The following is a 15,008-nucleotide window of genomic DNA, read 5'->3' as shown; positions in this document are numbered from 1 at the left end:
ATACTTTATTACAAGAAAGGCTTGAACAAAGTCTTTATAGGCACAACATCACACCAATAAAATCACAGAAAAATTAAACCATTTATTCTGCTCTGAAATTATACACAGGCACAAGAGTTTAGAATTTGGGGGGGCTGGGCTCTGTTTGGTTTTAGAAATGTGTTTGCTATTCATAATAGTTGCCTTGAGCCTGACTTCCTGCACATTTGGAATTAAAGATTCATGAAGTCAGAGAATTGCAGGAGCTCTGGTTGCAAGGGACATCTCCAGCTTTACAACCCAATTTGCTGCTTGGAGCAAGACCGGCACTCACATCAGGTGAGGTTGGTGATGGCTTTGTCTGGATTTGGGAATTCTCCAGGATGGAGAGCTCCCATCCCACAGGTTCCCATTCCAGAGCCACAGCTCTCTATTGGAGACGGCTTTTCCTGAGGTCGCACAAGGGGAGGTTTAGATTGGCTATCAGGAAGAATTTTTTCACTGAAAAGCAGTAGAACAGGCTGCTCAGGCAAGTGGTGGAACCTGCATCCCAGGAAGTGTTAAGGAAATGTCTGGAAATTGCACTTAGGGGCGTGGTTTAGCCATGAACGTGGCATTACCAGGTTAATGCTTGGACTTGACTGTCTCGGAGATTTTTTCTCAACCTAAATTATTCCACACACCTCCCGAGCTACGGTTTGTCTTTCCCCCCCTTGTTAAACCACCAGACACAAGCCAGAGGAATTTGGTTTTATAATTTTTGTAACTGTCCCACAGGCTGTGACCAGAGTGCCCTTTACATCTTTGCAAGACCGAGCAAGTCCCTCTCCCTCCCCTCACAGGTCACAGGCTCAAAGCAACCAGGCTCATTCCACTCTCCTGACACAGACCTGGACAAGCTGGGTGGGATTTACTCCAAGAATTGCACAGGAATGGTTCAGCTGTGCCATTGGTCCAAAGGTTTTTTCATGACTCCTGTGAAGATATTTTTTTTAAGCCACACTGTATTGATTTCACTGCTGGTTGGACAACTCTTGTCAAAGCAGGGAAAGAGGTGTCAAAATTGCTGGGAAATAATGCTTTTAGCAGGGCTTACAGAAGCAAGCAGCTTCCAGAACAAAAGGTGTGTGTCAGTGCTGGAGAAAACAGCTCAGGAGGGTTGAATGACCAAGAGGTGAATGTGCTCTTGTCAGCTGCCAGAAAAACCACTGATTTTTTTTAATCCCCAATTCAGTCAGATTCAGGATTTCTCATCCAGGCTCAGGCCCTGTGGATATCGCATTTATACTTTGTAGGGATGGGAAATTTCCATGTACCCTGTGTGTGCTCAAGGAAAGGCTCAGTTTTCTCTCACTGGACCAGAGATTTCCTGCAGAAAGACAGGGAGAGAGGGAGAGTAGGACACAAACACTGCCTGGTGGATGTCAGGATTGGGCCAGGGGTGAGAGGAGATTTTTTGGTGGGTCAGCCTTGTCAGAGGTCTACAAGGTTCACTCAACTCAAAGCAGACGAGCTGTGAGAAAGGACCAAAATATTCCTTTTTTTCCCACAGAATCACAGAGTTGAAAGGGACCTTTGAAATCATCTAATTCCAACTCCCAGCCATGGACAGGGACACCTTCCACTATCCCAGGTTGTTCCAAGCCCCATCCAGCCTGACCTCGAACACTTCCAGGCATGGGGCAGCCACAGAATTCCTGTACAGCATGTGCCAGGGTTTCACCACCCTATACAGGAAAAGTTTCTTTCCAATATTTAATATAATTCCACCCTCTTTCAGTTTAAGCCATTCCCCCTCATCCTCTCATTCTGTGGCAGCAATGGCAGTGCCCAACAACCCAAAATACAGTCCCATGCTCCCCACAAAATTAACCCTATCCTGTATTAAACCTGTAAAAAAGTCTTTCCACCTTTATTAAAACATTTCACGTATTGAAAAATCAAAATAAGGGCTCCCCAGAGCCTTCTCTTCTCCATCATTTAACCTCTGAGAAGGTCTTTGAGGTCCTTGCATGAAGGATTAGAGGAATCATTAATAAATCATCTTTTCACACCTTCTTTCTGGAAGATGTGACACCTTCCCAGCTCAGCCCCTGCCACTGTGAGCCAGGTTCAGAGGATTTCCACCTTGCTTTGCTTTCCTCCTATCAAAACCACAGACTTCCAGTGTCAAAGCTAATAGTCACCCATTGTCAGGAACACATTTGTGCAGCTCAGGGCTCCTTTTATGTTATTTGGCCGGTCTAACAGGCAATTCTGCGTAACTACAGCACTCAAAAATCACCCAGAGAGAGGTCTTAGCACGCTACTATTTATTAAAAATCACTAACTCTTCTGTGGGTATTGACTCCTCTCACAAGACACAATTTGCTTTTAGTCAACAGCTTTGAAGAAGTTTTCAGGGCAGAGGAGTGGTCACTCAGCCTCTCCTTAATGGGAATTGTCAGGATCATTTCCTCCAGGCTGCAGGGGATTACAGGAGTTAACAGTGGGCATTATGCACCTGCCAGTCAGCAATGCTCACTGCCAGGCTGGAACTCCCAGGCTGCTCTCCCAGTGCCTCAATGTCCAGTCCTGATGTCAAGGATGGAAGGATCAGGTCATTATTAATGCTGAGGAACTCTCTCCTCCTGACCAGACAGCTGTTCCCAAACGTTTTCACCATCATTCTTTGAAACACTCAAAGCTTTTTTCGCTTTATTTGTCCCTTTCCAACTGCACCTGGCTCAGCCAAGCTACTGAAATCCTGGTTTTATGGAGCTCTGATGAAGATCCTTGAGTCACCCTGCATCCCTCTGCCATCTGTGGGCTGGGAAGCAGAGTGAGGAGCTGGGGACCCCATGGAAGAGAGCAGGATCTACTCCCAGCTCGTCCACAGGTCAGCTGTGGACACACAGGTCCAACACTTAAGCCAATATTTTCAAAGACCTCTCAGTGATCTGATTTAGGTGGCAAACATTGACTTTATCTTCTCGGGGGCCTATTTTCATCCCCTGGACATGGAAGGGAATAATACTGCCCCTCCATCTCTCTTCCAAAGCTTAATTCAGCTCAGATTCCTGCTACGTGCAAATGCCTCTGGGGGGTCCTAGGGCTGTGTCACAACAATCCAGCACCAGCACCTTATTCTCTGCTGTGCAAAACCTTTGGGAAGGATGGGGGAGAGACAGGAGAGAGCTTTTGGCTTAACTGTTTTTGAGCTGGTCAGATGGCATGGCTGGTTTTTAAACCTTTGCTTTTCATGCATATGGAAAAATTGTTCTGTTCCAGCCTTTCCCTTTAAAGCACAGAGAAGAGAAAATAAAACCATTTTCCACAATGAAGCTGGTAATAACCAAAATGGCCAATTCCTCCACGGGCAGGAGCTTTTTGCTTCTGAGAAAACAGGGGCAGAAGTGAACTTTAATCACGCTGTGCAGCAGCACTGACACAGGCACTGCGGGAAACAGCAAACCTCAATCTCCCCGTGTCAGTCCTGGAAAATCAAATGCTCCAGGATCCACTCCACTGCCCTGAGATGAAGTGGTACAATGCAGGTATTCATACAAACATTCAAAGCAGAGGGGACTTGTCCATACTGCTCAGTGCAACATTAATTCTCTAAAACTCCTTGAAATGAGGTTGTGCTGAGGTGAGGGTCGGCTGCTTCTCCCAGGCAAATAATGTTAAGGCAAGGGGAAATGCTCTCAAAAAGCACCAGGAGAGGTTCAATTTGGATACTAGGAAAAACTTCTGTGTTGAAAGGGTAGTTGAGCATTGGGACAGGCTCCACAGGAAGTCACCACTCCTGGAAATGTGAAAAAAAATTAGTAGATGTGGCACTCTGAGATATGTTTAGGGGGCATGGTGGGATTCAGTTGAAGGTTAGACTTGATGATCTTGGAGGTCTTTCCTAACCTGAACACTTTTATGATTCATGGACCATGTCATGTCCTGAGCACTGCTGGTTGCCACAAGCTAAGACACATCCAAGGAGCATTATAAAAATTAAATATTAGGGACAATTACAGGAGCTGCTAGAGCTGCTCCTGCTCTAGATCTGCCTCTGCCTTGGAACGTACAATTATTATCATTATCATAATAATCATTGTTACTACTACCACTATTACCATTACTGGCATTATTTTACCATAGGGACATATGCTCTGTAACTACTTTAAAAATGAGTCGTCTCTCCTGCACCCTCCTGCTTGGAATTGCCCTTTCCTTGTGCTACATAGAGAACAACCAGTTCAAATTCCATAACTGACTTGGAAGCTCGTTGCCCTCATCCCTTGTAGCTTCCCAGCTGAGCACCTTGCAGGGAAATGTGTTAAGATTTACACACAGCTAAAATAAAATAAGTCCATAGCAGACTGGGAATGGAAAATGAGAGCAGAATCCAGACTGTGTTTATCCTGATTTAAGTAGTATTTTGGTTCCATGCCAGGTGACAGCATTTCACCAAATTACTCCAAACTAGCCCGCTGTTTGTTTTACACTATCAGTGGCGTGCTGAAGAGCGATGCCAGAGCAGCAGCTCTCCCCACAGCATGGGCAAAACGTTCCTTCCCCACTCCCCTGCATCCTGCCCTTTGGAGAGACCCACCTGAGGAGTGGGGAATACCTGAGGTTTCAGTCTCTGCAGGATGGTTCCTGCCCCAGATGCTCAGATCACCCACCTGCCAACAGAGAGCAAATCACCCACCTTCCCTTTCCCCCTGAGTGCTGAAGAGCAGTCCTTAAGAAAAACCTTCCTCCAAAGCACAAGCAATGAACATTTGACTGCACAAGCCACGCCTGAAGCATCTCTTAAAATGTGACTTTATCCAAGACCCTTTAATTCAGAGAATCATAGAATATCCTGAATTGGAGGAGACCCAGTGGGATCATTGATTCCAACTCCTGGCCCTGCACAGGACACCCCAACACTCCCACTTGGTGCCTGAGAGAGCTGTCCAAATACTCCTTGAGCTCTGTCAGTTTTGGGGCCATGACCATTCCCTGGGGAACCTGTTCCAGTGCCCAACGACCCCCTGGATGAAGAATCTTTTCCTGATTTCCAGTCTAACCCTCCCCTGACACAGCTCCAGCCATTCCCTCAGGTCCCACCACTGTCACAGAGAGAAGAAATTGCTGCTGCCCCTCTGCTTCCCCTCATAAGGAAGCTGCAGACCCTGATGAAGTCTCCCCTCAGTCTCCTCTTCTCCAGGCTGAACAAACATTAATTATGACTTGCAGATGCTCCCACCTCTCACTATTCAATCACTGAAGATCCCTGCCCTGGACCCAAACTAAGGCTGAACCAACAACCTTGGAGTAAAACATCCCCAGTTCACTGCCAGTCCTCAGAGGCTTTCAGGGCTTTCTTGGCTAAGAAAAGAAGATGAAGGGATTTCAGCCATTTGGGTTATTCTGCTGTTATGAGGATAATGACAGCTTTATTCCCATTGCAATCCGAGGAGCCCCTGGGATCCAGCGTGTTTCCATCCCCAGCTGGTCACTGGGGAATCGCTGGTGCAAATTCCCTCTTTGTGGAGCAGAGATCTCCAAGCAGCCCTCGAGGAATCAGCTTCCACCAACCCCCAACTCATTCACAGCTGAGTGATTGGAAAGCGAAGGTGGAACAGCCCCTGGATTTACAGCTGTACTGAGCTGATATAAACAAAATCAAAAGTGGCCCCAGCAGTTGGATATTCCCCACCTGGGGAGATGATGGCATGATTGTCATGTTTAAAAAGAGGAAAAAGAACCATTTGTCATGGAAAATGAAAGCATTGTCTCACTTGTGGGAAAAGAGAGGAGTCATTTTGCTTCCACGGATTTATTGAATATATTCTGTATATTCTTGTGGTGAGCAGGGCAGGTAGGCAGCCAGCAATGGAGCTGCAGACTGAGTTTTGGCTGGCCGTTATCACACCCAGCACATATCAGTTTCTTCATTAGACACTCCTCACATTCAGAGGGACATTTTGAGCTCAAATACTCCCAATTACAACTCTGACATTACTTTTCCACACATATTGCCCCTTTTTGCTTAAAGGTTACCAAAATCTTGCCAGCAGGTTTATCTCCCCAGCTATTACTTGATAGCAAAAGTATGAAGGGCACAAACCATTCATAAACTGCTTCAATTTGGGCTTAAATGGACATAATAATAATAATGGCTTACCCATTTCCTGCCTCATGGCAATTTAAGGGCAACCTCAGCCTTTCTGCAGGGCATAAAGGGCTCAGAGGTGAAGCAGATTGTCAAATTTACCTAAAGAATTGCTTTTCCAGGCCAAAGTACTATGGAGATGGGTGCAGAATAATAGAAGAAAGACAAGGAACACTCAACAATTTGCCTGACTCTTGGAACGCACCGTGCTCAGTCCCTGAAGTGCTTTGAAAAGGAAGATAATCTCATTTAGCACTAATTCTGACTCCCACCCCACGAGCCCATGAAACCCAGCCTCCAGCACCCACTCGTTACCATTTTCAAACAAGCCCCTTTGTGATGCTCCCACGCCGTCCTCCTGCCTTGGGAGAAGCTCCCTGAGCACCCAGAGCTCCAAACCTCCACTGTGAAGCCCTGCCTGGTGCAGTGCCCACAGCCCAACCCTGGCAGATGTGACCACCTTGCCATGACTAACAACCTCGTGTTGTTTACACGGGCCCCCATGCCCACCCCCATCCCCGCCCCCATCCCAGCATCCTGGGGTTCCAGATGGAAAATTCAGCTGAATTTCCCACACTGCTGGGTCAGGGTGGTTTTGTGGCTCAGAGCTGAGCAGGCTGGAGTGGTGCTCTCACAGCTGAAGCCTCCCAAGTGGCACAAACTGCAGGTTGTAAATATGAGATGACAGCAAATCGACAGCTACAGGTGGAAGTGGGAAGTTGTGGACAGACTCTGTGATTTTTGGCTTTCCCACCTGCCTCCAGCTCACTCCTCTCCCTCCCACCAATGTGCTGCCCCTCTGACATGTTTCTCTCTTTTTACACAGCAAGACACAGACACCAAGGGGATCTACATCTCAGAATTCCAGGTAAGAGACTGGAAAAGACCTGACGAGCTCAGCTCACACCTCAGCCGGATGCAAAACCACCCCCAGCCTCTTCAAGAAAACCTTTGCTGATGGAGTCTGGGCTCTTGACTATCCCTGCAGTCAGAAGGTTTTCCCTTGTGCCTGAATTAAATCTCTCACTCTGCAATTTGAGCCCAGTCCCCAGCAGACACAGAAAGCAGATTATTCCCTTTCCACAGCCACCTTCAACCCGTTTGAAGATTATCACCCTCTTTCCCCTCAGCCTTTTTTCTTTGAGGGAAGAGCCAAAATGTCTCACAGAGCTCAGCCATCAGTGTGGAGGCACCAAACATCTCTGACACATCGTCATCTCCCACACGCCCTCCCACACTCTGGGCCATGCCAGTCATCCTGCCGGACCCAGAGCAGAGCAATCCCAGGCAGGTAACACTCACGCACTTGGTTGGCACATTTCTGGCCCTCAAATCTGCTCTCAAGCGAGGCTGAGCGCTGCTTTCCGAGCTTTTAGGACAGGGGAAAGTGGGAATTGGGAAGACACTGGTGTCCTGGCTTAAATCCACACCTCCTTAGCAGAGCAGTAAGCTGTGGCAGGGTAATAGGGCAGCTGTCACACTTGCTAAGCTGCCTTCATGGCAACGAGCCATTAAGCACTGCAGCTCAGAATGAGCACCAAACCCCTCAGGAGTGCCTGGACATGCAGCATCCCAGGCATTCTCCGTGAGGCTTTAATCTGAGCTGAAGACAGGGGACCAACCCCAGCCCTGCTCTGCTCCTGGGGTCACTTGGTTAATGCCAGCGCCGCTCTCGCCTTTCCACCGAAGGGTGAATTTGGCTCGGCATTACTCACGCTCCAGCACTGAATCCCACAACGGCTTTAAGCTCCCAGCCACTTGATCCTGCTCCTCTCCCACGTCCCCTTCAGATGGAGAGATAGGGGAGGGTGATGCAGCATTTGCCTGCAGAAGAGTCCCTGCCAGGGCTGCGCCGAGCTTGCCGGCTCCGGCTGGCGGGGGCCGAGCCGCAGCCCCACGCTGCTGCAATCCCACCAGCTGGAGTTTTGTCAGGAGTTAAAGACCTGGGTGAATCCACCAGCGCTGAGCAGGAACTCGGGGAGGGAAGCTGTCAGCTGGGAATATCTCCCCAAGTACCCAATGGATCGACAGACAGCGGAATCCGCAGACAGCCGCCAAGGAGGTGGGATGCTGGATGACTGCTTATTATGCTGAGCCAAAGCCTCCTATTATTACCTCCTGTGCTACCTGTCTTCTTCTAATATATTCAAGTGTTGTCTCTGCTAGAAGCACAGCACAGCGCTGAGAGGGAATTCCTATCCCACTCGTCTCTCATGCCTTGCCTGTGTATGTTCCAATATCAATCATTTATTTGCTAATGCGATCTTTTATTAGGTATCTGTGTATGGCACACAGCAGTGGCAATCTCCAGTCAATTCTCTCAGCAGAATAACAAACCCAGGCTGCCTCTGGCACCTGGAGCACACCACAAGCTCTGTCACTGATCCCTTTTCTCTTAAAACCCAGCATAAATCACCTGTACATCAACTCCGGGTCCTCTTCAAACTCAAACAAGATTTAGCCCGAATTTACTCTGCAACACAAACTGACAAACCCCACATCAGTGACAGAGCAGCCTTTTAAAACCAGGTGCTTTCCAACAAAGCAAAAATGCAGGGACAAAATCCACTACTTTCTGTTAAGAGGTGACTTTGGAAAAATAATGAACTTCTCTCAAGTGGGCAGACCGTGGGCTGGCAAGTTTGGCCCCCTAAGAGCATCACACATCCTGTCTCCTCCTTAATCACATTAAGACAGAGAGTAGGAGGGGAAAACTGTCTGCCCAGCTGGTTCCTACCCTGTCTTCTCCATTCTATCCACGCCTGCTGAAACTCAGGAGGGCTAAACTGGATTTAGTGAAAAGAGCCTCCCTGCTGAGCACAGCAAAGAGCAGCCCGTGATTTACAGAATCACCAGCTTGCCCCTACAGGCTGCCACGGACCTCGGGGAAAAGCACCCCAGAGAAAACACAGCAGCTGCTTCTGCTGTGGAGCAGGAGATGGGCAAAGCCCAGAAATCCCCAGCAGCACTTAGACCACATCCTTCCCCAATCCCAGCACGGAGATCTCCTGGGATGAGCGGGAGTCCAGCTGGAGTGGCCCTTTGCCACTCCCACCTTGGCATCTCCGCACCCAGGGAGAGTTCAGTGGCAACAGAACAAATCCCCAGGAAATCTTAGGCAACATTTCCAGCTCAAGAGGCACAATCAGCTCCTAAGAGACACTCTACACACAGCAGCATCCTGGAGAGGACGGGGTGATTGCAGGAAGAGGTGCCAGCAGCACGAGCGCGGGAGCTCGCACAGGATTTGGACCTCAAAAGCCCAAATGTTCGTGGCTCAGCAATGTTCACCCTGGCACAGCTCTTGCCAAGCGGGCAGGAGGCTCCTAATGCTCTGTCAGGGAAATGACAGCACTTGGTGCTTCCTGGAGCACCCTTCAGGCTTGGGGCACTGTGCAAATATGGATGCACAGAGCCCGGGATGTCACCTGCAAGGGTGCTGCAGCTGGAGAAAGGGAAGCAGAAAGCAAGGAAGTGTTCAGCTCAAGGTCACGATTTCACTGACAGGCACAGCAAAGCTCTGGCTGTAGCCTCAACAACACATCCAAATACACCAAACTCTTCCCTAAACCCCCATACAACCTGACCAGAGTTTGATGTCTCAAAGCCTGGCAAAACAGAAAACTTCCCTTCCTCAGAAAAGTCCAATTTTTGAATTAAAGAGTTAAAGTTGCAGAAAAAGCAGAACCAATATTAACTAAGCCTGGAAACTGTTGTGAATATGAGAACTGTCAGTTCCCAAGGTATGCAAAAGGCTTTGTTCTCATCCAGACTCCAAATTTCACGTGATAAATGATGGAAGAATATAAGTGTTAAAATGTTCACCTCCAGTGGAGTTCTCCAGTCTTACCTACATAAAACTGCTATAATTTTCCATCAAAATGTTGTCAGAATTGCTACACTCTTACAAAATATTTGATTCATAACATCAACCTTCTTTTTTTTTTTTTTTTTTCTGCTGGGAAACCTGGATCTCCTCCCTGTGGAAGAGAGGCCTTAAAGAATTTTAGGAGCTTAAAATAACCCACCTTGTGTGTGTGCACTGTCCATGAAGTACAGAGAGCTCCTGCAGCACAGGACAATCTTTTCAGGGGGAAGATCCTCGGGACACAACAAGATCTTTGAAGGTCCCTTCCATCCCAAAATGGGAGGTTTTGAGGGACAAAAAAAGAAATGTTGTAAGTTTAGAGAGGAGCTTTATCCCCATGGGTAAGAAGCACACCAGGAAAGGTGCTTCCCGTCCTTGCAAACTGGAAATAACACTGAACAAAGCATCTTGCAACATCCTGAGATACAAATCATGGAATCATCAAGGCTGGAAAATCTCTCTGAGATCATCAAGTCCAACGATCAACCCAACACCCAAGTGCCACATTCACATATTTCTTGAACACTTCCAGAGATGGTGACTCTACCACTTCCTTGGGCAGCCTGTTCCAATGTTTGACAACCCTTTCCTTGAACAATTTTTTTCCTAATATCCAATCTAAACCCCCACTGGCACAACTTGAGGCTGTTTCCCCTCATCTCACAGGTCAGCTCACTGCCTGGCCAGCACCCAGGCCAGCTCTGCTACAAAAAAAACCCACAAAACTCAACAGCTGCTGGTTTTGCCTGTCAGAAAACACCAAGATGCAGGTGAGATGTCCCAAAAATTCAGTGCAGACATAACAAACTCAGCACCCCTACAAGTTCTTGCCACCAGCTCTGAAACTTCATCAAGCCTAGGAATGAGAGGAGAGCTCAGATGTGTCTCTGTGATCAGTTTTCTGCAGGCAGGACCAGTAGGGAGGGGAAGAGACAACAAAGGTGTATTTGTCAAGTTTTACTCCAGCCCTAAGGGCTGCACAAATCACAGAACCATCAGTCTGGGTTGGAAAGGACTTTAAAGATCATCCAATTCCAACCCCCTGGCTGGACAGAGACGCTTTCCACCAGACCAGCTTTCCCAAAACCCCATCCAAGCTGTGATTAACCAAGATTTAAAGCTTGATTGACTTTACAAAGGCCAAGCACAAGGTGGAAGGCAGCAAAGACAACACGAGCCAAACTCAGATGAGACAACCAAAGAGTGAAAGGCTTTGCTGCTCATCCTCAGGCTTCTGCTCTACTTCTTCCCGCCTCCAAAAATTGCCAAAATATATGACCACCACAAGCCTCACATGCAGCTCTGTGGTTTCTTTTTACCCTCATTCTCTGTTAGCACTGCTACTGTGCAGGTGTAGCACCGCAGGCATTGCCCTGCCAAGACAGGCAGGGTATAAAGCTAAAACAAAAAGACAGTCCCAAAATGCTTGTCTGTGTTCCTTAATTTAAGAGGTTTTAATCTTTCACGATGGTCAAACAGCAGTTGTGCCAAAGCAGGGCATGAGGCTGCCTCTATCAAGTGGAAGTAGCAGGGGAAATCAAACACAAATCTGAACTCCAGCTTTTGAGCTGGATCCGAACAGCTCCATCACGGTTTAGGGATGTCTGTCTCCCAAATTGACTCAAAACACAGCACTTTCAGCCTCCAGCTTCACTGAAATCAAGGAAAACTGCTTTCTTTCCCCACTACACCAGCAACTCTCAGGTCCCAGCCCAGGCAAACTGTCCTTGGCCAGTCCGAATCAGCAGCAACACTTGTCCCAAAAGCCTTTTTTTCACTGCAAAGGAGCTGTGTCCATAGCAGGGTTACAAATATTTCAAGCTGCCAGGGCCGAAGGCTCCAGAAGGGAGATTTATAGCAATAAATAATATTAATGACACAGGCGGACGGAGCTTCTTGTCCTGAGAGCTCCAAAGGCACATGAAAAACTGCACCATAAATGTCACCACCGCAGACACCAACGATGACGAGATGCCACCTCTGGGGACAGGAGGCAACGTGGGCTTGTTCAAAATGAGATTTGGGGAGGAAAACGAGGGAATGAGGAGCTGGATGAGCACAGCCATGCTGGATCACAGGGCTGGCACAGGCAGGAGATGGGTCCCAGCTGGTTCAGCCAGGGTGGTGCTCTCCATCATCATCATCACCAAACCCTTGGAGTGGCTCAGTTGGGGGATTCAGGAGATGTCCAAGCCGCAGTTCTCCCCCCAGCACAGCCAAAGGACTCATCCTGATGCTCATGAGTGAACTCAAGGCTGGGAAAAAATGAGCTGGGAAAACATAACCTAACCAGCAGCCAGAGGAGTTGGAAAGAGGGCAAAAGAAGAAATTTTAGGCCTAAACCCCAGAGGAGCAGCTGCAAGTTTAGGTGCAGATATAATAAAACATGCCTGGGGGAAGTAGCTGTATCCTGCTGCAGCCAAGCCCACTCTCAAACGCAAAAATACTTGCAGGGATGATAAAAGGCTGACACCCATCCTGTGCTATCCAGATAACACCCAAACACCTGGAGCTGATGGAGCAGCAGCATCTGGCTACATCAAATTAACCATTTTTCCCCCAGGCTGCTTAATTAAATGATATCAAGCAGTGTGTGAACATAAAATCTACATAAGAGAAACTTCTGCTTTAGCCAAGGCAAAGATTCCCTTTGCTTCTCCCACCCTGCCTGATCCTCTGCCCGCTTCCAGAAGATGGATCAGCAGAGGACCTTCACCAGCAGCTCAGCCGCACATCTGGGCTCGCTTCACTCCAGGCTTTGCCATAGAAGCCTCCTTGCAGCAGAAATTTCTATTTTCCCCAGCCATGCAACCTCCCAAAACTTTGTCAGGGTATCTTGGAGTCCTTCCCATGCAGGCCAAGGCTCACTCATCGATCACAACCTCTGGAGCCAGACCCCAAAGCTGCTGGAGCTTGGGGTGAAGGGTGAAGCCCTGCTGCTGGCAGAACACAGCCCTGCAAGCCCCAAGGGCAGGTGACAAATCCCACCTGGCTCACCTGAGATCACCCTGTCCACCTCGAGAAGGTTGGAAACTCTCCTGGAAAGCCCAGCAGCTGCTTCCCTGCCCACCTGGATTATGGTGGCAGGACAAGAAAACAGACCATGGAAGAAGACTGGGTGCAGGGATGTCAGGACTGATGCAACCAGCTGTTTCCAGAGCCATTCCAAGCGGGAACACACTCCCACTCCTACCTCTGAGCATCCTTCAGCCAGAATATCTCTACCTGAAACCACAGAGTTGGCGCCTCTGTCCAGAGGACCCCAAAAGCTGCTCTGCCCAAGAGCTCAGAGCCCATTTCCCAGCCCTGTGGTGGCTGGGCCTGCTCGGGGCCCAGGCAAACACAACCAACACTGTGTCTTTAAAACCACTTCAGTGCAGATGTTGTTTCCATGGTAACTAGTGGACCAAATACATTAGTGTTTCTAATAATAAACCAAACCTTCATCTTGGAAAATGTGATCCCCCCTCTCCCTTTACCACGCTCACCCTTCTTTTCTTCCTTTCCCCTCCCCTTTTGCCGAATTAAGCCAGCATTTAACAAGAAAGCCATAATTAGTAAATAATTGCAAGGGCCCAGTAACTCCCAGTGCCCAGGCAGATGGAGAAGCTTTAGGTGGAGGAGGGGGTGGCTTTGCTCTGTGAACTGGGAACTGTCCAAAAAGGGATGAACTACTTTAAAAAAAAAAAATAAAGAAGGAAAGAACAACAAATTCAAAAGCACAAGGTGGAAGAGAGGAGCCTGCGAAGTGTCTTTTGACCACCCCAGCGCCGTCTTGAGTGCCCTGGCACCCTCCCCGTGCTCTGACTCAGGGTGCAGCCGCCCAGCGATAATTTCTAGGAATCTGGCACTTTTTTTTCCCGGAGGCTCCGTCCGAGACGCGGCACCGACTTCGTGTCCCCGACAAGCGGCCAAAACTTCACAACTCCTCCCCTCCACGCTCCCCGATTCCAGCGTGGGAACCCCGCCACAAACACACACCCTCCCCAAAACTGCGTGGGGTAGCGGGAAGGACGCCGAGGCGGGGATGGTGACAGGCGGGGAGGGAGGCGGAGCGGGGCGAATTCCGCCCCCCCCCAAAAAAAGCCACGTGCGGAAGATTCCGTGCGTGGGGAGCCCACGGCAGCGAACACGCCTGCGGGGGCCGGCGGCTCCCCACACTTCGCGGGATTCACGTCCCAAGGCACGGCGCAGGGATGGAAGGATGGATGGGGAGGGCGAGGGGAGCAGCGCGGCAGCACCCGCGATGCCCGCGCGTGTTGTGTCCCCAAAGCTGCGGTCAGGGTCGGGGGGAAGGGGAGAGGAAGGACGGCGGGGAAGGAAGGGGGAGGGTTGTGCAAAGCCTCACGCTGTGTCGCCACGGTCCCGGTGACACCGGACTGCAGCAGCAGCAGCGGCGGCGGCGGCAGCGCTCGACCGGGCTGTCCCCGCCGCGCCTCCGCGGTACCCGAGAGCCGCACACCGGGGATGCTCCGCTGCATCCCGGGCGCGTCCCCTTCCCTCCCGCTTCATTCCGCCCTGTCCCCTCGTGTGTCCCCACGCCTCCCCGGCCCCTCCGCTCCTCCCTCCGCGGTGCGGCCGGCGGGACTCACCATGTCGGGGCTGAGCTGGGCTAAGATGGCGAAGGCGGAGAGCCGGTCACACAGGCACTTGGTCCGGGAGGCGTCGAGCGGGACCGTTCGGCAGCCGCGCCAGGACCAGGCGCCGGGCGGAGAGGCGGAGGCGGAGGCTCTGCTGGAGGGAGGAGAGCAGGCAGGGAGGGAGGGACGGGGCGGCGGAGCGGGGAGAGAGGGAGAGCGGCCGTCAGGGCGGGCGGGGAGCGGGCACCGCGCCCCCCGCCCCCCGCGGCCCGGGCTCCCGCTGCCTGCCCGAACCCCCATCCCACCAACCCCCCAGCGGACCTGCGTCTCCATCCTGCTCCTGTTGCCGGTCCGTCCGCGGCTCCCCCGCCCCGCTGTGACCCCTCCATCAACCCCACACGTATGAACGGCCCCCTGCAGCCCCCGGGCTGCCCAATCTCAC

The 15,008-nt window shown here is 50.2% G+C and overlaps 1 protein-coding gene across 1 annotated transcript in view; it reads right to left on the bottom strand.

Moving 5' to 3' along the window:
- ADGRB1 (adhesion G protein-coupled receptor B1) overlaps positions 1-14,656 on the bottom strand; it is an 84,929-nt gene extending 70,273 nt beyond the window's left edge. The window contains exon 1 of the mRNA XM_041420816.1: positions 14,579-14,656. Coding sequence (XP_041276750.1) covers positions 14,579-14,581 — 3 coding nt within the window. The 5' untranslated portion in view covers positions 14,582-14,656. The remainder of the gene's footprint in view (positions 1-14,578) is intronic.
- Between the last annotated feature and the right edge of the window lie 352 nt (positions 14,657-15,008).

Source organism: Onychostruthus taczanowskii, unplaced genomic scaffold (assembly GCF_017590055.1).
Source record: "Onychostruthus taczanowskii isolate IOZ18803 unplaced genomic scaffold, ASM1759005v1 scaffold66, whole genome shotgun sequence".
Taxonomy (NCBI): Eukaryota; Metazoa; Chordata; class Aves; order Passeriformes; family Passeridae; genus Onychostruthus; species Onychostruthus taczanowskii.
The sequence above is the reverse complement of the archived record's forward strand: the minus strand, read 5'-3'. Positions and strand labels throughout refer to the sequence as shown.